Source organism: Pongo pygmaeus, chromosome 14, assembly GCF_028885625.2.
Source record: "Pongo pygmaeus isolate AG05252 chromosome 14, NHGRI_mPonPyg2-v2.0_pri, whole genome shotgun sequence".
Lineage (NCBI taxonomy): Eukaryota > Metazoa > Chordata > Mammalia > Primates > Hominidae > Pongo > Pongo pygmaeus.
Window position 1 is genome coordinate 57,819,968 of NC_072387.2, and position 24,443 is coordinate 57,844,410.

Consider the following 24,443-nt stretch of genomic DNA (forward strand, 5'->3'; position numbering starts at 1 on the left):
TTTATGTTTAGATACACAAATACTTAACCATTGTGTTACAGTGGCCTGCAGTATTCAGAATAGGGCTTTATAATGAACCAAATTGCTTCAAAAGAGCTTTTGTTAGCGATTATAGCTGTTAATTTACATCATTTTCACAAACACTTCTCAGCCTTTACCATTAAGGTAAAGGGATTAAAAACTGTGTAAGACATGGCTCCTGTCCTTGCAGAGCTTCCAATGCAGTAGGGGATATGAGACGGCATCCACCTCGTGCTGTGGATTCTGTGGGAGGGGCAAATGTAAAGTGCTGCGGATATTCTGGAGCTGCTATGGACAAATGGGAGAGTGCAAGGGAAAGGCTTTAGGGAAGAACTGGCATCTGAACTGAGCTTTAAAGGATTCCTAGACTGGGGCAATTGGAAGGGAAGGGAAAACCATTCTCGCTTCTAGCATAAGCAATGGTCTAGAAGTAGGAAAATCCGTGGTGTGTTTAGGAGCATGAATATTCCAGTTAGGTTGGAATGTGGACACAAGGGAAATGCAGCTCACAAGGACAGGCTGGGACTGGACTCGAGAGGACTTTGAGTTTATGCTCCATTTGGTAGGCAGTGGGGAAATGGAATGGCATTGACAGAGCCATACACTACAGATTATGTAGGTAGTATTGTTTGAACAGACTAGATGCATAGAATTCTGTTGGCCTAGTCCAGGTGAACGTAAATAACAGTCTCAACAAGGAAGATGGATATGGAAGGCTGGCGGTGGAGGAATTGAAGATGGCTGGCTGAGAGCTGCGTAAGCCTCAGAACCCGGAAGTCAGTCCTTGTAGCCCCAGTCGCTAGTCCTAAACTACTCTCAGCATGCAAAATTTCACCCAAAATTCCCTCTGTTCTTTTCCTTGTCCTCTTCATTACAGATTTACTTGCTTCATTTTGTACGGAGGTGTGAATATTTCAAATAGAAACTTTTCTTTTTAAAATTATCCTATGATAGGGAAGGGGTAAGGGAACTATAAGTCAAAACAGAACTTAAATATTTAATTATTCATTTAATAAACATTTATTGAATATCTACTAGGTACCAGATAGGGCTGTGTCATTTGTCTAACAAGATGAGTTAGTGTCTAATCAGACATGATTAGCTCTTAAGGTATCAGTTTCAAATCTGATTCCAGTATTCTAAACAGGTACTTACTTAGAAAGCATTGGGGGGGTTTTCTCTCTTTCTTTGGTGTCTGTATCTTCCTGATTTCATTTATTTTGTAATATGAAACTGAACCTCTTACTTAGAATCAATAAATTATTTTTAGTTATAATAATTGTCATGTTCAGGTTGTATCATAACACTTTTGTGGGTTTACATACTTTGAACATTCAGTAATTCAGCAAGTCTAAGGCTTGATGATCATTATTAATAATGTCATAAATCTGTTTTTAAAACAGCTCAATTTTAGTGTTTAAAGATTTTTCTAAAAAATAACTTACCCTTTCAGAAACGACCTTTCTGATATTTTATAATTTTTTTTGTAGGTGTCAAGAAATAAAACCAGAAGAAAGAAGCATGATTTTTGTGACAAAGTGCCCATGTGATGAGTGTGTACCTTTAATTAAAGGTGCAGGCATAAAACAAATCTATGCAGGAGATGTAGATGTTGGAAAAAAGAAGGCAGACATCTCTTACATGAGGTTTGGGGAGCTTGAAGGTGTTAGCAAATTTACGGTAAGTAGATACACATTTTTTTCAGGTGTATTTTGTATTATGTTGTTAGGTACCCTGCTGCAATATTGTAAGTTAGTGATTCCCACCCTTTTAAAGAGTTTCAACAAATTATTATTATTATTATTATTATTATTATTTGAGACAGAGTCTCTCTCTGTTGCCTAGGCTGGAGTGCCAGTGCCTCGATCTCGGCTCACCACAACCTCCGCCTCCTGGGTTCAAGTGATTCTCCTGTCTCAGCCTCCCCAGTAGCTGGGATTACAGGCGCCCGCCACCACGCCTGGCTAATTTTTGTGTTTTTAGTAGAGACGGGGTTTCGCCATGTTGTCTGGGCTGGTCTCAAACTCCTGAGCTCAGATGATCCGCCCGCCTCCGTCTCCCAAAGTGCTGGGATTACAGGCGTAAGCCACCGCGCCCGGCCGAGTTTCAACAAATTATTATTATTGAGTTTATTTATAAGTGCAAACCCTTACCTAACTGCAACTGTTCAGCTAAGGATTCCTGCCTTATGAATTTACATCTCTGTAGAGAATTGAGCCAGTGGATCTTTTGGTGCCATCTGGTGGCTGATAAAAGAAAAATCTCTGACCCATCTCTTCCCTCTTCTTTCTGGCTTGGAGCGGTGGATAGAGGTGAAAATACTTAAGCAGTCCCCACGCTTTTAGGCACCAGTGACCGGTTTTGTGGAAGACAATTTTTCCACAGATGGGGTGATGGTTTTGGAATGAAACTATTCCACCTCAGATCATCAGGCAATAGATTCTCATAAGGAGCACGCAGCCTAAATCCCACAGGTGTGCAGTTCACAATAGGGTTCTGCTCCTATGAGAATCTAATTCCACCGCTCATCTGACAGGAGGTGGAGCTCAGGCGGTAATGCTCGCTCGCCTGCACTCACTTACTGCCGTGCGGCCCAGTTCATAACAGGCCACGCGGCCCAGTTCATAACAGGCCACGGACCGGTACTGGTTGCTGCCAAAGGTTTGGGATCCCCTGCAATAGTTTAAAGGTCACCCCTACCCCCAAATAAAGGGAGGTGCACACACACACACACACACACACACACACATTTCTCATGAGAAAAATCAGGAAAAAAAGAATATTTATCTGTTTGTTTATTTATTTATATATTTATTTTGAGATGGAGTTTCACTCATTGCCCAGGCTGGAGTGCAATGGCGTGATCTCGGCTCACTGCAAACTCGGGTTCCAGCGATTCTCCTGCCTTGCTACCCCCGCCCCCCACCCCCCAGTATCTGGGATTACAGGCGCACGCCACCATGCCCAGATAATTTTTTGTATTTTTAATAGAGACAGGGTTTCACCACGTTGGCCAGGCTGCTCTTGAACTCCTGACCTCAGGTGATACACGGGCCTTGGCCTCCCAAAGTGCTGGGATTACAGGCATGAGCCACCACGACTGGCCCGAGAAAAAAAGAATTTCTTATTTGATAGTTCCAAAAATGTACTGAGGTAGTTCATGGAAAACTCAAGAACTTTTAACTCTTTATACCTCTTCACTATTTGGGTTTTGGTTTTTGTGGTTTTTTTGTTTTGTTTTGTTTTTGCTTTAGTTTTTGTTTTTGTTTTGAGACAGGGTCTCATTATCTCACCCAGGCTGGAGTGCAGTGGCATCATCTGGGCAATCTCTGTCTCCTGGGCTCAAGTGATCTGCCTGCCTCAGCCTCCCAAAGTGCTGGGATTACAAGCATGAGCCACTGTTCTCAGCCTATTTTGGTTTTCAAAAAAACTTTTTATTTGGAAAAAACCTTAAGCATACAGAAAAGTTATAAAAACACTACAAAGAAATTTTTTCCCAGAAGTTGTTGACATGATACCAGCTCACCCTTTATTTCTTCAAATGAGAAATAACCACATAACTACAATACAACCATAAAAATCAGGAAATTAACATTGATACATTACTGCCACTAATCCACAGATTCCAGTCAAGGTTCATCAGCTGCCCAAGAAATGTCTTATATAGCAGGGTTCCCCAACCCCTGGGTACCAGTTCAGAAGCTTCTTCTGTATTTACGGTCGCTCCCCATTGCTCACATTACTGCTTAAGCTCTGCCTCCTGTCAGATCAGCAGCGGCATTAGATTCTCATATGAGTGTGAACCCTATTGTGAACTGCCCATGCGAGGGATCTGGGTTGTGTACTCCTTATGAGAATCTAAAGCCTGATGATCCTCCACTCCTCACCATCTGGTCTGTGGAAAAACTTCCATGAAACCGGTACCTGGTCCCTGGTGCCACCAAGGTTGGGGACTGCTTTTATATAGCAAAAGGATTCTGTCTAGAATCGTACATTGTTTCTATGACATCCAATGATATAATCCTGGCATTGAATGAGTTAATGTAACATTTAACTACTAGAATTTGCAGTGGGAAGAAAAATTATATAAAAGGACCCTTTATAAATTTCAGCTTTACGTTCCTGCCATATACATCAGTTTGAGTCCAGGGTACCTGGAACATACATACATGTGATTAACTTGGACATATAACATATAATTATATACGTATATAATTTTAAATATAGAAACATACTATCCAGTGTCTGTCATGTGTATATGAAGTATCATAAGTTTTTACCATTTGTAATATTGTCATTTTTTTCTAATTGTCTTATTTAAAGTTTATCACATTTTTAAATGAGAGGGGTGTTGACATGGCACTGAAAGAAGGCAGAGATGGGAAAGATACCTTTTTTGTAAAACTCAATAAAAGCTTATATCCAACTAGTCAGAGAAATCTCTACTTCTGTGTTTTTGTTTTCTGTCTCTTCATGCCTCCTGAAGAGGGTGAAGAAATAGGTTTTTCAAGTTCTCTTCATAAAGATTAAGTGACTTAATCATAAAGATTAAGGACTATGAGTGATGGGTTATGGAGAATTCTGAAATATCTTGCTTACTGGTAGATTTTAATAGCTTTTCAATTGTAAAGAGAATGAAGAGATCAGAAGAACTTAAGATAGGGCAAGAGAAGCAGAAGGAGGCAGGAAGACTAAGGGGATCTTCAGGGGCAGAGATGGGAAAGGAAGCACCCAGTTGGGCCAGACCCTCCTGGGAGTACCGTCACTCAGGCACACGTTCCAAAGGCTGTTCATGGTTGTTCTCTGTTCTACCTCCAATGAAGATGAGCTGTCCATCTTCTCATCTTTCTCATCTGGACTGGCTGCAAATATTATGTAGATGGTTAGCTAGATACCTAGTTTGGTAAATGCCAGTAATTAACATGAACTAGAATTTGTTCTAAATCTGAATTTCAGTACCAAGATTATCAAAAATAGTGTGTGTCAATAAATTTGGTATTTGTATTTAAGATTAAAGCAAATTGAAATTAACTTTGAAAGATTTTTGCTTTCCTTTTTGATATGTTACCATGGACCTTGAGATAAGTAGTTCTACTCTGTGGTGTTGTCGCAAACCAGGCTAGGACTGGGCAACACTGTTTTCAAGAATAGATTTTATCAACCTGTATCCATGTCCACATACTTAGTTTTTTGTTTTCTCTTTAATATGTGTGGATTTTTCTCTATTAGGTTACATTACTTATTTTTATTATGAAAGTAGTATATGCTCATTGTAGAAGACTAGGAAAATAAAAAAGAACGTGTATTATCTCACAACTCATAGATACCACAATTAACATGTTGCTGTATTTTCTGTCACTAAAAGCTCTTTTAAAAATATTTTAAATAATTTAACACAATATTCCAACCCATAGGCCTGACTTATTTAACCATTCCCATGTTGTTGGACACCTGGATTGTTTCTAAGTTTTTACAGTTATAAGAAGGCTTTTTATGAATGTCCTTAAACATAAATTCAGGATTACTTGTTTTTACTTTGTCTGCCTAAATTAATAGGTTTTAGTGGTTTGATGTCTTTCAAAAAATGCCTCATTTTAAACATTTTTTGGTAATTTCTCATGTAGCTTCCTACCCTTTCTGAGTCTTCTCTCTTTCTTGGTACTACCCTAAACCATCCCATTTCTTTAAGTGACCAACCAGTTCTAGATGTCCTCCCTTTCCAAGGACTTTTAATACATGGTAAAATGTTTGTCCTGTATCTCATCCCCCCTCAAGGCTCATGATGTTAACTGGTTAATCTGATGAGTGAATTGATGCTTATGGAAGAGGCTCCCGGGTAATCCATATTTGTGTGTCCTGAGATGGTGCTCTAGCAGGGCCTTTTGGTTAAGTCATTAGTGATTCTGATAGAGATTCTAGCCAGCTGAGAAAAGAAGGGCTGTGCCGATTACTCTCCATTTTTATTTTCTGCTGCTCCAATATTCTATGTAATATCTGAGAATCTTCAGGCTTCCCTATTTATTCCTGAATGGTTGAGATGAAATACGGTAATCAGAGGAGATATATGATATGATATAAAATGATATGATGTAGGTAGTAGTTTATGATATAACAACATTAAAAGGCAAGGTAATCTTGGTCATATTTTCTTTTTCTTTTTTTTTTTTTTTCTTTTTTTTTTTTTTTGGTGATACGGATACGGAGTCTTGCTCTGTCTTCCAGGCTGGAGTGCAGTGGCGCGATCTCGGCTCACTGCAAGCTCCACCTCCCCGGTTCTCGCCATTCTCCTGCCTCAGCCTCTCGATTAGCTGGGACTACAGGCACCCGCCACCACGCCCAGCTAATTTTTTGTATTTTTAGTAGAGGCGGGGTTTCACCGTGTTAGCCAGGATGGTCTCGATCTGACCTCGTGATCTACCTGCCTTGGCCTCCCAAAGTGCTGGGATTACAGGCATGAGCCACTGTGCCTGGCCTACCTTGGTCATATTTTCATTCTTTAATACCCAGGCCTTTTCTAGCTAGTATAAGAGATAGAATACAATGCGATGTTAATTCCATAGTACTGGGCATGGGTTCTAATTCTGTTGCCTCCTGTAGTTAGGGTGTAACCTGAGACAAGTCACTCCAATCCTCTGGTCTTCCACTTACTTCCAATTAAAATGAATGTAAAGAATCTTCAACTTCTCTAAGAGTATTGATTCGAATCCCAGAAGTTATATCATTCAGGATCACTCAGTGTGGCATTATTAGGGCTTTGTTAATTTGAACATGCTAACTCCTTTTTCTTCTATTTTTTTAATTTTTTTTTTCAAGATGGAGGCTTGCTCTGTCACCAAAGCTGAAGTGCAGTGGCACCATCTCAGCTCACTGCAACCTCCACCTCCCAGGTTCAAGCAATTCTCTTACCTCAGCCTCCCAAGTAGCTGGGACTACAGGCACGTGCCACCACGCCCGGCTAATTTTTGTATTTTTATTAGAGACGGAGTTTCACCATGTTGGCCAGGTTGGTCTCAAACTCCTTTACTCAGGTAATCCACCTACCTTGGCCTCCCAAAGTGCTGGGATTACAGGTGTGACCCACTATGCCCAGCCATTTTTCTTCCATTTTTAAGAAGTTGTTTTGATATTTAAAATCAATGTGCTGGAATGCTATGTATTAAATCCTTTTTAAACAAGTAAAATGTTTGTGCACTCTTACAGTGGCAGCTGAATCCATCAGGAGCTTATGGTCTTGAACAAAATGAGCCTGAAAGGAGAGAAAGTAAGTATCTATGTACTGAGGTGAACTTTGTTGCTGAGGAGAAAGGATATACAGTGAATTTTAATGATCAGGTGATGAAAATTATTGTGTTAATAGATGGAACATATTATTTTTGAAGGTTAGATTTTTGCCATTCAATTTGTTCATAAATATTTGTGGGTCTACCATATGCTAGGTGCTATGGAAAGTGCTGATTAATAATTACTCCTATAGAATCTACAGGTTAATACAAATAACTATGCACAAATTTACTTTATAAATTAAATGCATATGAAACAGTAAACAACAATGCGCTTCTGTAACAAAACAAAAGCTTACTGGGGAGTGAGAGAGGAAAAGTATATATAATTAGTACAGATGGATCGGGACCAAATGATGAGGATATATACATTCTTCTAGAGTAAAACCACATTTGCCCAGATTGGAAATGTTCTGATTACTTGAATAATCTGATTAACTAAGAATCGTCACAGCTACCATAATGAATTACTAGTCTTTAAAGCTTTATTATTCATATACTACTACAGATATTTTGAATGTAATATAATCTTTGAGAAGTCTTACAGTTCTTTAGGCACATAATTTTAGACAGGAATGCTATAAATTATTCTAAAACAGTAACTATAGGCCAGGTGTCGTGGCTCATGCCTATAATCCCAGCACTTTGGGAGGCCAAGGCAGGGGGATCACTTGAAGTCAGGAATTCGAGATCAGCTTGGCCAACATGGTGAAACCTCGTCTCTACTAAAAATACAAAAAATAGCCGGGCATCATGGCACATGCCTGTAATCCCAGCTACTTGGGAGTTTGAGGCAGGAGAATCACTTGAATCCAGGAGGTGGAGGTTGCAGTGAGCCGAGATAGCACCACTGCACTCCAGCCTGGGCGACAGGGCAAAACTCTGTCTCTAAAAATAAAAATAAAAATAAAACAGTAACTATATTATCGAATTATTTGGATTTGCAGTAAATGGAAGTTTTCTGTAAGTTTTCTTGATAATAACAATTTTTTAACCTTGAAAAATCAAGAAATATAAAGGCCTCAGAATAATTTATCTGAATATATTGATTTTCAGTGTTCTGAATTAGCTTTATTTGATTCAAATAGAAAATGTATTGTTTACAATTTGGAAAAAAGTACATATCCACTGCATCTTTCTTTTTAAAAATTTATCAGCAAAAAAGGCCCTATCTATCTATCTATCTGTCTGTCTCTCTGTCTATCTGTCTATCTATACATCTGATTAAATAATGTATACTCAATGACAGTGTTTGAAGAGGCCAATGAATAATTTCCTATGTTAGGGAAAAGACACAAAAAGCACGAATCATAAAAAAGGTAATTTATCTATGTTACAATGAAGAACATCTGTTCATTAAAGGATATCACTAGGCCAGGTGCAGTGGCTCATGCCTGTAATCCCAGCACTTTGGAAGGCTGAGGAGGGTGAATTGCTTGAGCCCAGGAGTTCGAGACCAGGCTAGGCAACATGGCAAAACCCTCTCTCTACAAAAAATACAAAAATTAGCCAATTTTGGTGGCACATGCCTGTGGTCCCAGCTACTCAGGAGGCTGAGGTGGAAGGATCTCTTGAGCATGAAGAGGTTGAGGCTGCAGTGATCCATGATTGTACCACTCTACTCCAACCTTGGCAACAGAGTGAGACCCTGCCTTAAAAAAAAAAAAAAAAAAAAAAAAAAGATATCACTAAAAGAGTGCAAAGGCAAGCTATGGAATATGGGGAGATACTTGCCACTTATAATCAACAAAGGGCTTGTATCTAGGATTTATTATTCCTAGATCACTAAGGAAAAGGAAGACATGCTGTGGTTAAAGCCCCAAGATTGGAAGGAGGGGACAAAAGGAAGGCTTCTGGTTTGCTGGCAATGTTTTATTTATTGACCCAGATGATGGTTACATATGTTCGCTTTGTGGCAGTTCAACTGAACGGTTAAGTTTATGTTTATGCATTTTTGAACAAGTGTTTTATCTCAATAAACAATACCCCATTTCCTTTTTAATTATATAATAGTTTTACTGATATGTAATTCATCTATCATAAATTTGCTCTTTAGTAGATTCATGAAGTTGTACAGGCATCACTACAACATAATTTCAGAACATTTTCATTATCTGAGAAAGAAGTCTCATGCCCATTTGCAGTCACTCCCCATTCTTCCCTCCCCCTAGCCCTAGGCAACCACGCTTTCAGTTTTTATGGATTAGTCTATTCTGGCCATTTCATATAAATGGAATCATACAATATGTAATTCCTTTCCAATTTTTGATTCAGTTGAGAAATAGACACCAGAATCAACAGATGAAAGTTACAACACCAGCTTTGTTGTTAGACTGGGGTTTGACCTTTGGGTAAATCAGTCTGTCTAACTCAGAGAGGGACTTGCTGCTGGATACTCTCTCAGTGCCAGTAGCAGGGGCAAACAGAAGGAAGGCAGGCGGTGTGACTGACAACTCTCAAGTGCCCTTCCACTCCATACAAATGGAACCCAGGTAACCCATAACAAGCATTCTTTTTAAAGAGTCACGGGGCTTTCAAGAAAATAAGAGAAATATTCTCCTAAGAACAAAATAGAGATAAGAAGGCATTTTGCTAGAATCTGAGGAGCAATAGTAAATGAACACAATAGCCAGAGCTATCCTGGGGACAAATGTCCATATAAGCTGGGATCTGAGAGCAGGTCTGGGTCTGCTGCAAGGTGAGTGAACTGAACTTAGTTCACCCAATCAGCACACAAAAAGATGATTAAACTTATTAGTAGTCAGAGAAATGCAAATTAACATTGCATGGAAGTAGCTTTTTTTTTTTTCTTTTTTTTTGTGACGGAGTCTCACTCTGTCGCCCAGGCTGGAGTGCAGTGGCGTGATCCCGGCTCACTGCAACCTCCACCTCCCAGGTTCAAGCGATTCTCCTGCCTCAGCCTCCCAAGTATCTGGGATTACAGGCGTGCACCACCATGCCCAGCTAATTTTGTATTTTTAGTAGAGATGAGGTTTCACCACGTTGGCTAGGCTGGTCTCGAACTCTGGACCTCAGGTGATCTGCCCGCCTCGGCCTCCGAAAGTGCTGGGATTACTGGCATGAGCCACCACACCTGGCCGGAAATAGCATTTTTTATAAGTATATGCCCTAGAGAAACTCTTGCATATTGCACAAGAGTCAGAGAGACAAAGAATTTGTTGCTATATTGTTCTTAAAAGCAAAAACTGGAAATAACACAAATGTTTGTTTTGGGTGATTAGATAAAAATATTATGGTGTATTCCCACAACGGACTACTATATAGCAGTGAAAACAAGTGAACTAGAGCTACATTCTTCAACATGGGTGAATCTTAGAAATATAAATGTTGAATTTAACAAAGCAAACTAGAGAATTATGATACCATTTCTGTATAAAGTTTAAAAAGACATACCATATATTGGTTAAATGTGGTAGGCCAGGCATGGTGCTCACACCTATAATCCCAGCATGTTGGGAGACTGAAGTGGGCCGATTGCTTGAGCCCAGGAGTTCAAGACCAGCCTGGGCATCACAGCAAAACTCCATCTCTACAAAAGATACAAAAAATTAGTTTGGCATGGTGGCCTGTGCCTGTAGTCCCAGCTATCCCAGAGGCTGACATAGGAGGATCACCTGAGCCCAGCAGGTTGAGGATGCAGTGGGCTGAGATCGCACCACTGCACTCCAGCCTGGGTAACAGAGTGACACAGACAGACCCTGTCTCAAAAAATATATAAATAAATAAATAAAATATACTTTAATATATAGTATATACAGTAAAGTTATTGTTAAGAAGCAATCGATTGATAAACACAAAAATCAAGATAGGAGTTGCCTCTGAGTGGGGTGAAAGGGGATGGGACGAGAGAGGGAGCGCACGGGAATTGGTAATGTTCTAGTTGTTGGATTCGGCAGTATGTTTTGTTTTTTTTCCATCTCCCCCCCACACACACATAATGTAGTTTTATTCAGTTTTAAACAAAATGTAACTCTTTTGGGGCAGTAAGTTCATGAGTGTTCATTTTATTGTTAGGCTTTAGAACTCCCATCTGTATTATGTACATATTATTATATATTACATAATACGTTATATAGAGAGAGACAGAATGTTTCAAATATTACATAATACGATGAGAACGAGAAAGAGAAAGGGGTGGCTTTCCAGATCTACCTCTGGAAGGCAAGTCTGAGCCCTGGCGCAGGTGTCCTTGGGACAAGGAAACAGCAGGGCAGAACATACAGGCTCGAGGCAGGAAATCCCTCAAAAGATGGGAAGAAACGGGCAGAAGGAAGCTTTTGCAGGTGATAGATGTGTTCATTGTCTTGACTGTGGGGACAGTTTCATGAATGTGTACTTATGTCAGAAATCATGAAACTGGACTAAGCAAAATGGCTTCTTCCTGTGATCCCATCATTTTGGGAGGCTGAGTTGGGAGGATTGCTTGAGGCCAAGAGTTCAAGACCAGCTTGGGTAACAGACTGAGAACCTCATCTCTACAAATATTACAAATTAAAAAAGATTCATCAAACTATACACTTTAAATATGTTTAGTTTGTTGTATACTTTAAACATGTATCATTTATTGTACAAATAAAGCTATTAAAAACAAAAGCCAGGAAGAGGTTGAAGCCATACTCTTTTCCCAGCCTGCCTGGTCAGATAAGTCCGTCTTCCTTCCAGTCCCCAGATTCTCCCTACCCCACACACAGTCCCCTTCTCCCTTAGGAGGTACATTTTGTTTCCTCCAGTCTAGTAATAGGACTTCCCCCCACCAAAAACATAAAAGAAAAAGTTTTATGAATTACTTGCCGTACACTGTTGAGTGAATTGAGTTTTTGTTTTTGTTTTTTGCTTTTATTTTTGAGACAGGATCTCGCTGTGTCATCCAGGTTGGAATGCAGTGGCACAGTCATGGTTCACTGCAGACTCGGCCTCTCTGGGCTCAAACAGTCCTCCCACCTCAGCCTCCTGAGTAGCTGGGATTACAGGCGTGCGCCACAACACCTGTTTTTCAAAAAAAAAAAAAATTTTTATAGAGATGGGGTCTCCCTATGCTGCGCAAGCTGGTCTTGAACTCTTGGGATCAAGTTATCGTCCCTCCTCAGCCTCCAAAAGTGTTAGAATTACAGACGTGAGCCATTGCACCCGGCCAATGTGAATCCAATTTTTAAAAGCCAGATTCTGTATTGCCTGAGAGCAAGTTATCTAGATTGGATTCTCTACAATTGAGAATTTGAAGATAAAATAAAGTGAAAGTTCCTTTAACTTAAGCATTGTTTTGCTCTTACAACCTGTAAGGCTGAAACAAGTGCCCATGGGTTTGAAATGAAGCTGTCCTGACCTAGCGTTATTCTCAATGCTAGATGGTGTGTTGAGACCTGTCCCACAGAAGGAAGAGCAGCACCAGGACAAGAAGCTGTGCCTCGGAATCCACTAAGAAGGCCTGTCTACACTGCAGGGGAACCTCAAGAACTTTTCATTGCACTTCTAAAATTCAGCCTTGTTCATTCAGAAAATAAGGATGGATTTTGTGAATAATTGAAAAGATTTTTTAAGGAAGCTAATTTATTTCTAGGATACAAATGGTGTTAATAAGAATATTTGTCTTTTAGATTTATGTGTGGGTTTTCCATAATGTAGTGGTGTGTTATTTTATTACACAAAATGAGGGAGCAATAACTTAAACCAATGTAATCACCAACAGGGACTGATTTCTATTTATCTTGACTTTATATTAGCCAATTTGAAAGGGTCTGCTTCACAAGAGGTCATACCTCTGCAGGGAATCACACACCTTTTGAGAAATATTAATTCTTTTGAATTACAAGAGTGACAGTTAGTAAACTGCTCCAGGGAAATAAGTGTCATCTTTTAAGAGTCAGTGTATAGCAAACCAAAAGGTCACATTTATACCCAAAGCTTTCTAGTAATCAGAATTTACTTAATTAGAATTGACTCATAAAAATAAAGTTAGTGGACTTGGTCTCCATTTTTAAAGTATATTTTATAAATGTTAATTCTGTGGTCCTGTTTATCACAGAGTTTGGGTAGCAATAGGAAGAGAGTGTTATTCTGAGACAGTGTCACTGCTTGATATCACTGACTCTTGAAATCACTAACAGTGAACCTCTAATTTGGTTATGATGTTAACAGAGAAGAAATATTTGAGTCTGGAATATTGAAACTAGCTTTCCTAGAATTCCATTAATAAATGCTGCTCCCATATAGTCTTCCCTTCTGTATAATTAACATAGGTTGTCTCATGGCTTTGATCTTCAAAAGGAAGAGCCTTTTAAAAACATTTGCCAACCTCGAGAATAAATACTGAAAGTCTTGAAAGTATGGTCCTTTCAGCTATTCCAGATTGCTGTCTGTGATTTCTCACATTTTTATTTGTTGAGAAACATTCAGAAAATTATTCCAAAAATGAAGGTACATTTTCTGTTCTCTCCTAGGTTAGAGAGGGGGTGGCCTGGGGTGCTTCATGAGAAATGTCTCCCTGGATCTGCGGTGATCAGATTTGCCTCTGCTTTTGTTCCCTGCCTTTCCACAACATCACACGGCCTCACTGGGCTTCCTACCAGTTTCTCAGAATTACACGCAGAACCATCCAGACATTGGCTCCATGCCAGGGCTGTGACTGCAGCCTGTTTACGACCATGGGGAGTTCAGAGCCACCATACAAGGCAGCCGAGAACCGCCATAAACTACACAGATGGAGGGTATGGGATAGGACGGGAGAGGAGGCGAAGTACACTTAGAGGGAACTAAGGCTGGTTTGAAAACCATGAGTTAAGATATGCTTATCATCAGTATAAAAACACTGAGATTGCTTACCTCCCAAATTGCTTTATTATATTAACTCTCGTGCTTCAGCTCTTGGATTTGTTGTTTCTAACTAACATGTCATGTACACCAAACATTTTATAAATCAATCAGTAAATATTTTGTAAGACCCAAAATCCTGGCATACTGCCAGGTCTGTGGATTTGCCTGTTGGGTGTTGGGATGGGATATGAGAGGAAGAAGCATACAAGTGGGAAAAACTGTGATTAGAAAGGGAAAAATAGGCATTTCCACAGTACTATTAAGAGAGTCATGATAATGCCATTTTTTTTCTTCTGTACAACTGATCAGATTTCAATAAATAATCATTGATGGTTTACTGTGTAGCCTCAGAAGGTGAAGTCTATGAGGGCAGGGAGGTGTGTGTGTGTGTGTGTGTGTGTGTGTACTTTTTAACTGCTGAACCCGTGTCTAGAAGAGTACCTGGCACACAATAGGCACTCCGTAAATATTTGTTGATTGATTGAATGACTGCTAAACACTGCTAGACCCCGGGGATGAGATGTGTGAGAAATGCTTCCTGATCTTAAGACACTAACAGTCAAGTGGAAGATACAAGCATGGAATCAAGTAATTAAGAAAACTGATTCTCAGGCCAAGTGCCATGGCTCACACCTGTAATCCCAGCACTTTGGGAGGCTGAGGGGGGTAGATCAGTTGAGGTCAGGAGTTCAAGACCAGCCTGGTCAACATGGTAAAACTCTGTCTGAACTAAAAATACAAAAAAAAAAAAAAAAAAATAGCCAGTCATGGTGTTGCATGCCTTTAATCCCAGCTATTTGGGAGACTGAAGCAGGAGAATCGCATGAACCCAGGAGGCAGAGGTTGCAGTGAGCTGAGATCATGCCACTGCACTCCAGCCTGGACAACAGAGCGAGACTTAGTCTAAAAGAAAAGAAAAGAAAAATGTCTCTGGACAAGCAAACTATTTGTTAGAAGTGCATATTCTTAGGGTGCACCCTAGGCTTACTGAATTAGAACCTCTCAGGATGGGCCCAGCAAGTTGGGGTTTCACGACCTTGCGGGTGATTGTGGTGAACTTTAAGGCTGAGAACTGCCACTGTGGATGTAACTATAGGAACAGTGGGGGCACACGAGGATTTACCAGTGCTCTGGGGAGTCATGGAAAGGGCCCTGTAGAGGCAGAGGTGATGAGGTGGGGCCTGAGGGGATCCAGGGGTTTGCCAGGCAAACAGCGGGAATGAGACAAATTTCGGGGAAAAAGTGATGGAGACAGACAGCTGAGCCACCCCAGGAGCCCAGCTGGGTTTAGAGAAGCTCTGTGGGGCACTTTTGACCCAGATCTATAAATTCCCAGTCTTCATCCCTTAGCCTGAGAAATCAGAACTTACACTTAAACAAAAAATACAATGTCTTTCTAAATTTCAAAGAATGGGAGGATGATGGTAAGTTCATAATTTGTAAAAAAAAAAAAAAAAAAAGCTCTGCCATTTGTTTACTGCCTAAGTGGCCACAGAATATGCTGCTGTGAGGGGAGCTAAGTGTAAGCATCTGCCTGGTTTCCTTCATCCCAGTCATGCAGAGCATACACAGGTGTGTATATTTTCATTGTATTGCTGCTGAAGCTTTTTCTTTCCTTTTTCCTTTTTCAAGACAGGGTCTCACTCTGTTGCCCAGGCTGGAGTGCATTGGTGCCTTCATAGCTCACTGCAGCCTTGACTGTTTTCTGTGCTCAAGTGGTCCTCCCCACCTCAGCCTCCCAAGTAGCTGGGACCACAGGCACGTGCCACCACACCTGGCTAGTTTATTTTTTATTTGTTTATTTTTTGTAGAGACAGGGATCTTGCTATGTTGCCCAGGCTGGTCTTGAACTCCTGGCCTCAGGCAATCCTCCTGCCTCCGCCTCCCAAAGTGCTGTGATTACAGGCATGAGCCATTGCACCTGGCCATGTTAGCTTTATTTCTGGGTCAATGAATGGCACCAACACTCTATAAACATGAACCCTATCTTTAGTGACACTATGATACATAAATGAGCTTATTGCCCCTGAATGTCTGTATCTAAACCCATGTAACACTTGGGAAGGAGAAAGAAAGAAGTGAGCCCATCTTGGGACAGGAGCTCCTTTGGTGAGTGTAGCACAAAGTGATTTGTTAGGGAAAGCACATGTCTTTCCAGAAGGACATGAGCCAGGACTTTCCTGGAATACTTCCCACCACACCATGATTCTCAGAAATTGGGGTCCAGGCCAGGATGAACGAGGAAGAAACCACAGTTTATCCCAGTGCTGACACCCACACCCAGAGAGGCCCAGGCCCGGGATGTATCCCAAGGACAAAAGGTGGAGGGAGGAGGCTGCGGGGAGTTCACTTCCTGTGGAGTGAATGGAAACAGCCTGGCTCTGCCTAATGTGCGTGAGGGGCTGGGGGTGGCTTGAACAGCTTGAAGTAACTTGTGTAGTGTGTGCACATTCACAGTGTTAGAAAAAAACAAAAACCAGAGCTAAGTGAGAAGTCTGAAATACTGTGGTGCATGATGCTGTTGAGTTGCAAGAAACGGAAGCTCGTGAGCCGGGAGGCTTCTGTGTGGCAGATCCTAACTCCTGACCAACTTTGTTTCACCCATGGTGATAACCAGCAGAGGTTCTCCAAGTTGTGTTTTTTTTTTTCTTTTGAACATGCTACAATTCACTAACAAATATTTGCCAGGGCTTAGCTTACCATGAGCCAGGCACTGTGAGGAGTGCAGTTACAGTGGTGAGGAAAACCAGACACAAACCCTGCCCTCGTGGAGCTTATCATCTAGTTGAGGAGATGGACATACATCAAGTATTCATGAAAATGAATGAAAGGTACACAGAAAAGAACTGGCCTCCCAACAAATACAGGCACATGTTTTTTCAGTTCTTCTACTTCACAGAGATCTGGTACTATTATAATTATAATGCACTTAGTGGACCTGGAAAGTTCTACTGGTTTGGGTTTTTTTTAAAGATATCTGACACGCTTAAGCAGGGAATCTTTTGGAAACCTCTGGAAGGAGAGAACAATCATATTAAAAATGCAAATAGGGCTGGGCACGGTGGCGCACACCAGTAATCCCAGCACTTTGGGAGGCTGAGGCAGGTGGATCACGAGGTCAGGGGTTTGAGACCAGCCTGGCCAACACGGTAAAACCCTGTCTCTACTAAAAATAAAAAAACTAGCCAGGCATGGTGGCTTGTGCCTGTAATCCCAGCTACTCAGCAGGCTGAGGCATGAGAATCACTTGAATCCAGGAGGTGGAGGTTGCAGTGAGCCAATATCATGTCACTGCACTTCAGCCTGGGCAAAAGAGCAAGACTATCTCCAAAAAAAAAAATAGGACCATCACCCTTAAACTCAAGATTCTGTGACTTGTCAGGGTGGAAAAAAATGTATGTAAATAAGTATAGATGTGATAAGCTTTAATAAAGAGCAGGGAATTTAGAGAAACTGTACCAAGCATTAAATGTATTATTTTTAGTAACCAGAAATTCCTTCTACTGATGTAATTAAGATTTTACAGTGTTTGAGAGGCCAAGGCAGGAGGACCACTTGAAGCCAGGAGTTCAAGACCAGTCTGGGAAACATAGCAAGACCCTGTCTCTCCAAAAAGAAACTAAAAAATTAGTCAGTTGTGGTGGTGCACACCTGTAGTCCCAAGCTACTAGAGAGGCTGAAGCAGGAGAATCACTTGAGCCCAGGAGTTCAAGGCTGCAGTGAGCTATGCTTGCACCACTGCACTCCAGCCTGGGTGACAGAGTGAGACACTGTTTCAAAAAGAAAAAAAAAAAATGCATGTAGTACTCTACTCTCAGATATGAGTGTTTCCGTTGACCAGGAATTTTACCATTCCTGGTTCTTTTTGATGCGGAGGTGGCCATGTGAAAGGACACGGTTTCTGCTGAGCTGAACACGCTTTAGTGTAATCTGATGAAGAACTTCTATGCTTCTATGCGGTATTGGTGGAAAGTGCTTTATTTTGCAGAAAAAGCACAAGTTCCACAGAGGGCAACAGTTATCCATTCACTCCACAGCTATCTATTGCTGCATGACAGACTACCCCCTAAAACTTAGTGGCCCAAGCCACTATTTTATTTTGCATGATTCTGTGAGCCAGGAATTTGGGCAAGATTCAGCAGAACAGCTCTACTCCCTGTGGCACCGGCTGGGGTCACTCACGGTTGTGTGCCACTGGTGGGTCAGCTGAGAGGGGGGCCCAGCCCTCTCAGGGACAGGGACAGTGAGGCTGGACCATCCAAGGGGCTTCTTTCAGGTTTCTGGCACCTCAGCTTGGATGGCTGAAACAGCTGGCAGCTGGCCAGGGCTCTCCAGCAGGGTGGCCAGACCTCTATGAGGTGGCACAGGGCTCTGAAAGTGAGTGCTCCACAAGGACGGGCCCAGCGTGTCCCCCTTGCATCATGCTGGCTCATGGTTCACTGGCCAAGGCCGGTTTCGTGGCCACACCCAGAGTCTATGTGGAGGGGCCTGCACAGGACATGAAGCCAGGAGGTATAGTTCATACGGGACCACAAAAGTAACATTCACCACAGGGACAGAGCAGATCACTGAAGGGAATGCCACTGGGAATCGAGCCCCATGTCCTGGCCCGTGAGCAGAGTTCTGTCCCCAAGACCATTACTCCTCATGGAACTCTTCACCTCCCTCACACTTACAGCAATGCTAACAGTCACTGCACACGGTTCTGAGAACCTTCAAATTGAAGCCCTCATGATGTTTCCTAAGAAGTTGCAGTTGTCCAAATCCACAAACCCAGATTTTAGTTGGCAAGTCTGAGAGGTTCTGGGTAACTGTTTTCCTGCACAAACGTGGGTATTCCTGAAAGTTTAAAGACTCATCTTCAACATGCTAGGGAAAGCCACCATGGTAGCTAGTCTAATAATGCCCAGACCATCCCCTCATTGATGAATGGAAGGCTCACATTTTAAGATGAATATGGGCCGGGGAGGTTTCACCTTTCTTGGCTGAGGTTGATGCCAAAGTGATAAACCTTGGTGCTTCCTGCCTCCCTGTTCCCTGGGGATGGGTCAGAATCAGATGCCGTCAGGGACCCTGCAGGCAATTCTGAGAATTCCTTTTAAGAAGACACCTGCAGGAAGGGTGAACCGCTTTCTAGCCCTTCTGCAGGCAACCACTCCCCCTGCCTTTTGATGATACAGGTTCTGCATAAGGTGAGAGGGAGGACAGGGTGACATCCATTTCTTGTAAAAATGCCTCAATGAGAAAAGGGCCACATGCATTTCTTGTAAAAATGCATCAGTGAGAAAAACAACAGCAGCAGCAGCAACAGCAAATATTTGCTGAATCTCCTACTATGATCCAAGCCCCCAAATCAAGAAAATGTGAATGCTGATGTAAAAAAGGAAGGTATTTGTTCAAACTGCCTGGCCAGTGTTTTTGAAGAAAACAGAGATCTCCAAAGACCCCTTTTTTGGTCCTAGGTAGCAAGCAAACGAGGAGTTCATTAAATGTGTACTGTTTATTTGTGGTGTCTCCAAGCAGAGTAGTTGGCTCTCTTTATATATCTGGGAGAATAATCAATGATTTATGCTTCTGACAGCCTTATCATAGCCATTTACATAATGCTCATGTGTATTTGTGACTTTAATACCCTCTGCGTATAACCTTACTATTTAAATGGATTACAATGTTTTGCTGTTGTGACTTTGCTTGTTTAATCATAGCTAAGACTTTTCTGAAGTCAAGTACTTTTTCCATTATCACAGTGAGGCGCTGGCAAAAAGTGGGGGCTTGCTGGTTACGCTTGCCGAAAATAAATCATGCATTTATTTGGACTCTCAAGATTGGAGCTCTGAATTCATATAGTCCAGTGTTTATGCACAGAGCACCATTGGCATTGCCATTGATTAGGACTGGCATGACCACTGCCAGAGGTTTAGCAGCCCTGGCGCACATCCACCAAATGCCATTTCAATCACTCAGAAATTTCTACAACAACAGAAGGCCCCCCACGTGTTGGGATAGTGGGCTGCCCTTGCTTGAGCACAGCTAATCGATCCAACCACTGGTCAGAGGTTGCATCTCCTCTTCAACACTCCCCTAAAGGGACAGATCAACCGGGCTCTGCTCCAGCATCCCCAGCGATGAAGAAGTCACCACCTCCTGAAGCCACACTGGCCTGTCCTCATTATTAACATGTTATTTTTATGGAGTAAACTCCTCCCCCATCACTCCCCTCAGACCTTGTCTATAACACAGGACTCTTTGTGTCTCCTTTCCCACAGGAATGCCCTGGAGTACTTGAAAGTAGCCATTGTGTTCCTGCCGTCCTGTGACAGCCTCCCACCTCTCCTGGAAACTTACTGCGTCATTGTAGCTAGGTTTGCATTTTACAGTGAAGCACTTTTTACTTCACCTCATTAAATGTTCACACTGTGAAGCAGGGATTAGCATTTCCACTGTACGGATAATGAAATGGAGTCTCAGGTTAAACAACTTACCCAAGGCTACACTGCTAATGATTGGTAGAGCCAGAACATGAATCTGCTCCAAATTCAATGCCTTTCATAATTTTCCCAATATGCACTTCATTTTTTTTTCTTTTCTTTTTGAGACAGGATGTCACTCCCATTGCCCAGGCTGGAGTGCAGTGGTGTGATCCCGACTCACTGTAGCCTCGACTTCTTGGGCTCAGGTGATCCTCTCAACTCAGCCTCCCGAGTAGCTGGGACTATAGGTGCACACCACCACACCTCGTTAATTTTTGTATTTTTTGTAGAGATGGGGTTTTGCCATGTTGCCTAGGCTGGTCTCGAACTCCTGAACTCAAGCAGTGTGCCCACCTCGGCCTCCCAGAGTGCTGGAATTACAGGCGTGAGCCACCGTGCCCGGCACAATATGCAATTCATTTTGTCCAGCTTCTCCCTCTGATGTCTTCGTTCTTCCCATTATAACTCCGCATGTCTCCTGTGGTGGAAGGCATCAGTGGCCCCAATTTTTCACCCTTCCCTTTCACATGTTTGCCAGTTCCATCAGCAGGTGGAACTTGTTTCCCCTTGCTTGACTTTGTGTTCAATAGAATGAGGTGGAAATGTCCTCGTGCAAGTTCCGACATTAGGTTCAAGAAGTCTGTGTGTTTCCACTTTGCGTTTCTGCCATCACCAAACATCCAGAGCAGAGCCACCCCAGCTAGCCCAGCCGAGATTAGGTGACTCCTAGCCAACCCACAGACTTAGGAAGAAAACATTGGTTTTATTTAAGTTATTGCGTTTCAGGTGGCTGGTTATGCTGCAGTTGCTAAGCAATACATTTCCCCAACTTTCAAAAAGCTTCCCTTTCCCCACGGGGTTCCTTTCCCTTCGTTACTTGGAAGCCTGTGCTAGTTTTCTCAACATCCTCCTCCTGTTTATTCCACAAACCACTGCTGTCTTTCTGCTCCCCCTCCCCATGGGAAGGTGCTCCCCAACTCCTATTGGCCTAACCCTGCTTGGGCCCTGGGCCTTCAGTGTGCAGCATCAACCTCTCCTGAAACTCTCCTTTTTTGGCTTCATAACGCTTACCTCTTGTCGGCCTCGACCTGCTCTTGTGTTTCTTACCTCTCCTCCTCTCCTCTCCCGGCTCTTCCTGGGCCCTCTCACCTCTTTGCTTCCTCTCCAAGGCCCCCATCCTTTCCCAGGACCTCGAGGACCACCAAAGTGCTGACAACTGTTCCCAGCCTGCGTCTCTTCCCAGGTGCAGCTGTGTGTGCACGCCCCTAGACAGCTCCCCCGGGGGCCTGATTCACAGCAATGATCACCAGCACGTGAGGAAAGACTGGCGTAGGGGATAGTGGCCAGGGCTCCCGCCAGAGAGGTGTTGCAGGAGTCCAGGCGAGAAGCGATGCGGCCCAACAGGGCATTAGGGTCACCAGAACCCCCTGTCTGGGCACCCATGCTTCTACCTGCAGAGCTGGAGTTTTGTTTGCAGACCTTAGTGTGGGACTTCACATTTATCCTTATTAAATCTAGGCGTGGTCAGATTGCACCCAACACTGCAGCTTGTCCTACCGCTTGTTAATTTTGTTTCAGACACTAATTGGGCGTCGCTCTCAGAGACCGGGGTCACTCAGGCATTTGATCAATGCGTTACTTGTGTCCCATCCAAGTCATCAATAATGTTGAATAGAGAGGGCCCACCAGGAACACAGTAAAGACTGTTACTTGTTTTAGCCACTAGAGGGCTGCATGTCCCAGAAATTGATGCAGGTGCCGCTTAGAAGTGAAACGAGGAAATGTGAGCACTGTTGGGTTCTAGGGGGTTTGGAGTTTCCAGGGCAGGGGCACAGAGGAGGGTGTAGCACACTGGAGAGCTGCAGATGGTTGTAGCATTCGTGGGCAAGGAGAGGGAGGAGTAGGGGGTTGGCAGAGACCACGAAGGGCCTTAGGAACGCTTCTGGGGAGCAATAGAGAGCCATAGAAGGACTTTAAAAAGAGGCCACACGATCATATTTGCTTTTTTTTTTTTTTTTTTTTTTTTTTTTAGACAGGGTCTCTGTCTGTCACCCAGGCTGCGGAGCAGTGGCGCGATCACGGCTTACTGCAGCCTTCACCTTTTGGACTCAAGCGATCCTCCTGCCTCAGATTCCTGAGTAGCTGGGATTACAGGTGCACACCAACACACCTGGCTAATTTTTTATTTTCATTTTTGTAGAGACAGTTTCCAGGCTGGTTTCAAACTCCTGGGCTCAAGCAATCCTCCCACCTCAGCCTCCCAAAATGCTGGGATTACAGGCGCGAGCCACTGCACCCAGCCCCTATTTGCATCTTAAAGCAGTCACTCCAGCATCCGTGTGGAATAGAGGGAGGAAGAAGGGAACTGGATGGCTGCTGGTTGGTTCAGAATGAGAAATGATAAAGGTCTAAGGTGACATCTGAAGGGAATAAAGGAGGGGACAGAGGAAAGTAAGTGAACTGAGCAGAACGAGGGCAGAGTGGCAGGGGACAGAATGGCAGGAGCCACCCAACAGGAGGGGAGAGGCAGGGAATGGGAGGGAAGGGAGGGTCGCCTGGAAGATGTGAGGGGGCCAGGGAGTGAGGAGAGAAAGAGGAAAGTGAAATTGTGCTTTGTAAAGAATGAGTCATACATTCACTCACGATAGAGCATTTACTATGTCGCAGACACTGGGCTAGATCCTGGCGATACATTCATGAGGGAAACAGACACTGCCCCTGCCCTGGAGTTTTGTACCCTAGTGGAGAGGCAGCCGGTATTTGGGGCGGGAGTCTCCTGTGCTGGGCCTGGGAAGCCCAGAAGTGGGTATTAAAGCTGAGAGAGCAAGGATGAGAAGCAGCAGCCAGTGAAGAAAGCTGGGAAGACTATTCCCAGCAGAAGGAATGGTATGGGGGAAGGCCCTTTGGGAGGGATGGAAAAGCAGCCAGGCTTGCTGGACTTGTTGCAGGAGGAAGGCTCGGCCTGATCCTGTGTGCTTTAAGGACAGTGGTCAGGGCTTTGGGTTTGATTCTGTGCAGCAAGGGAAGCCACTAGAGGATTTGGGGGCAGGAGAGAACCATGACCAGATGCGATCTATGAAAAGATCACTTTGGACGCTTGCAGAGATGGGGTGCAGTCCAGGTGGGAGCCATGCAGATGCAGAGAGCTGCTCAGATGGGACACAAGTCTCAAAAGCAGAAATGCTGATGAACTGGCTGCAGGTGAGAGGCGGATAGAACTCATGTGCCTTCCTGGGTTTCTGGCATGAACAACTGGGGGGATTTCAGGGGCATCAGCAGAGCTGGGGAAGCCAGGTGCAGGGAGTGACAGGAAGTCACATGCTGTGTTTTGAACTGTACCTTGGAGAGAGGGAGCCTGAGAGGCATCCAGCCAGCAGGTGAGTGCATGCATGAGCTTGGAGATTGCCTAAGTCGGCCTGGAGCCACAGAGGTGGGGCACGCACGGACCACAGACCACAGACCTGAAGCCTTGCAGGAAGATGGGGAGATGGAGAGGAGACACGCAGGAGACTGAGCCCAGGCACAACGGTGCTCGGTGCTCGGCTGTGAGGTGGAGGAGGCTGAGCTGAGAGAGCACAGGAGGGTGAGGTTGCCTGGGCGACAGGAGATGAGAGGGCCTGGAGAAGAGGCCACCAGCTCTGTCACCTGCTGCTGACGGGTCAGATGAGCACAGGAAATCGCTACTGGATCTGGCGGCTCTGAGGCCCTGGATAGCTCTGGGAAGAGCATCTTCCAGGGAGGTGGGGAAGCCAGAGACGGGTGGGTTGTGAGGTACATCACAGGTGAGGAGGTGTAGCCCGTTCATGGAGAAATTGGAGAAATTTCGCCCTGAAGGAGGGCA

At 43.3% G+C, this 24,443-nt stretch overlaps 1 protein-coding gene across 1 annotated transcript in view; it reads left to right on the plus strand.

Moving 5' to 3' along the window:
* Positions 1-14,469, plus strand: part of CDADC1 (cytidine and dCMP deaminase domain containing 1) — a 45,492-nt gene extending 31,023 nt beyond the window's left edge. Inside the window, exons 8-10 of the mRNA XM_054446788.2 lie at positions 1,512-1,701; positions 7,222-7,282; positions 12,668-14,469. Coding sequence (XP_054302763.1) covers positions 1,512-1,701; positions 7,222-7,282; positions 12,668-12,741 — 325 coding nt within the window. The 3' untranslated portion in view covers positions 12,742-14,469. The remainder of the gene's footprint in view (positions 1-1,511; positions 1,702-7,221; positions 7,283-12,667) is intronic.
* Positions 14,470-24,443: the final 9,974 nt, after the last annotated feature.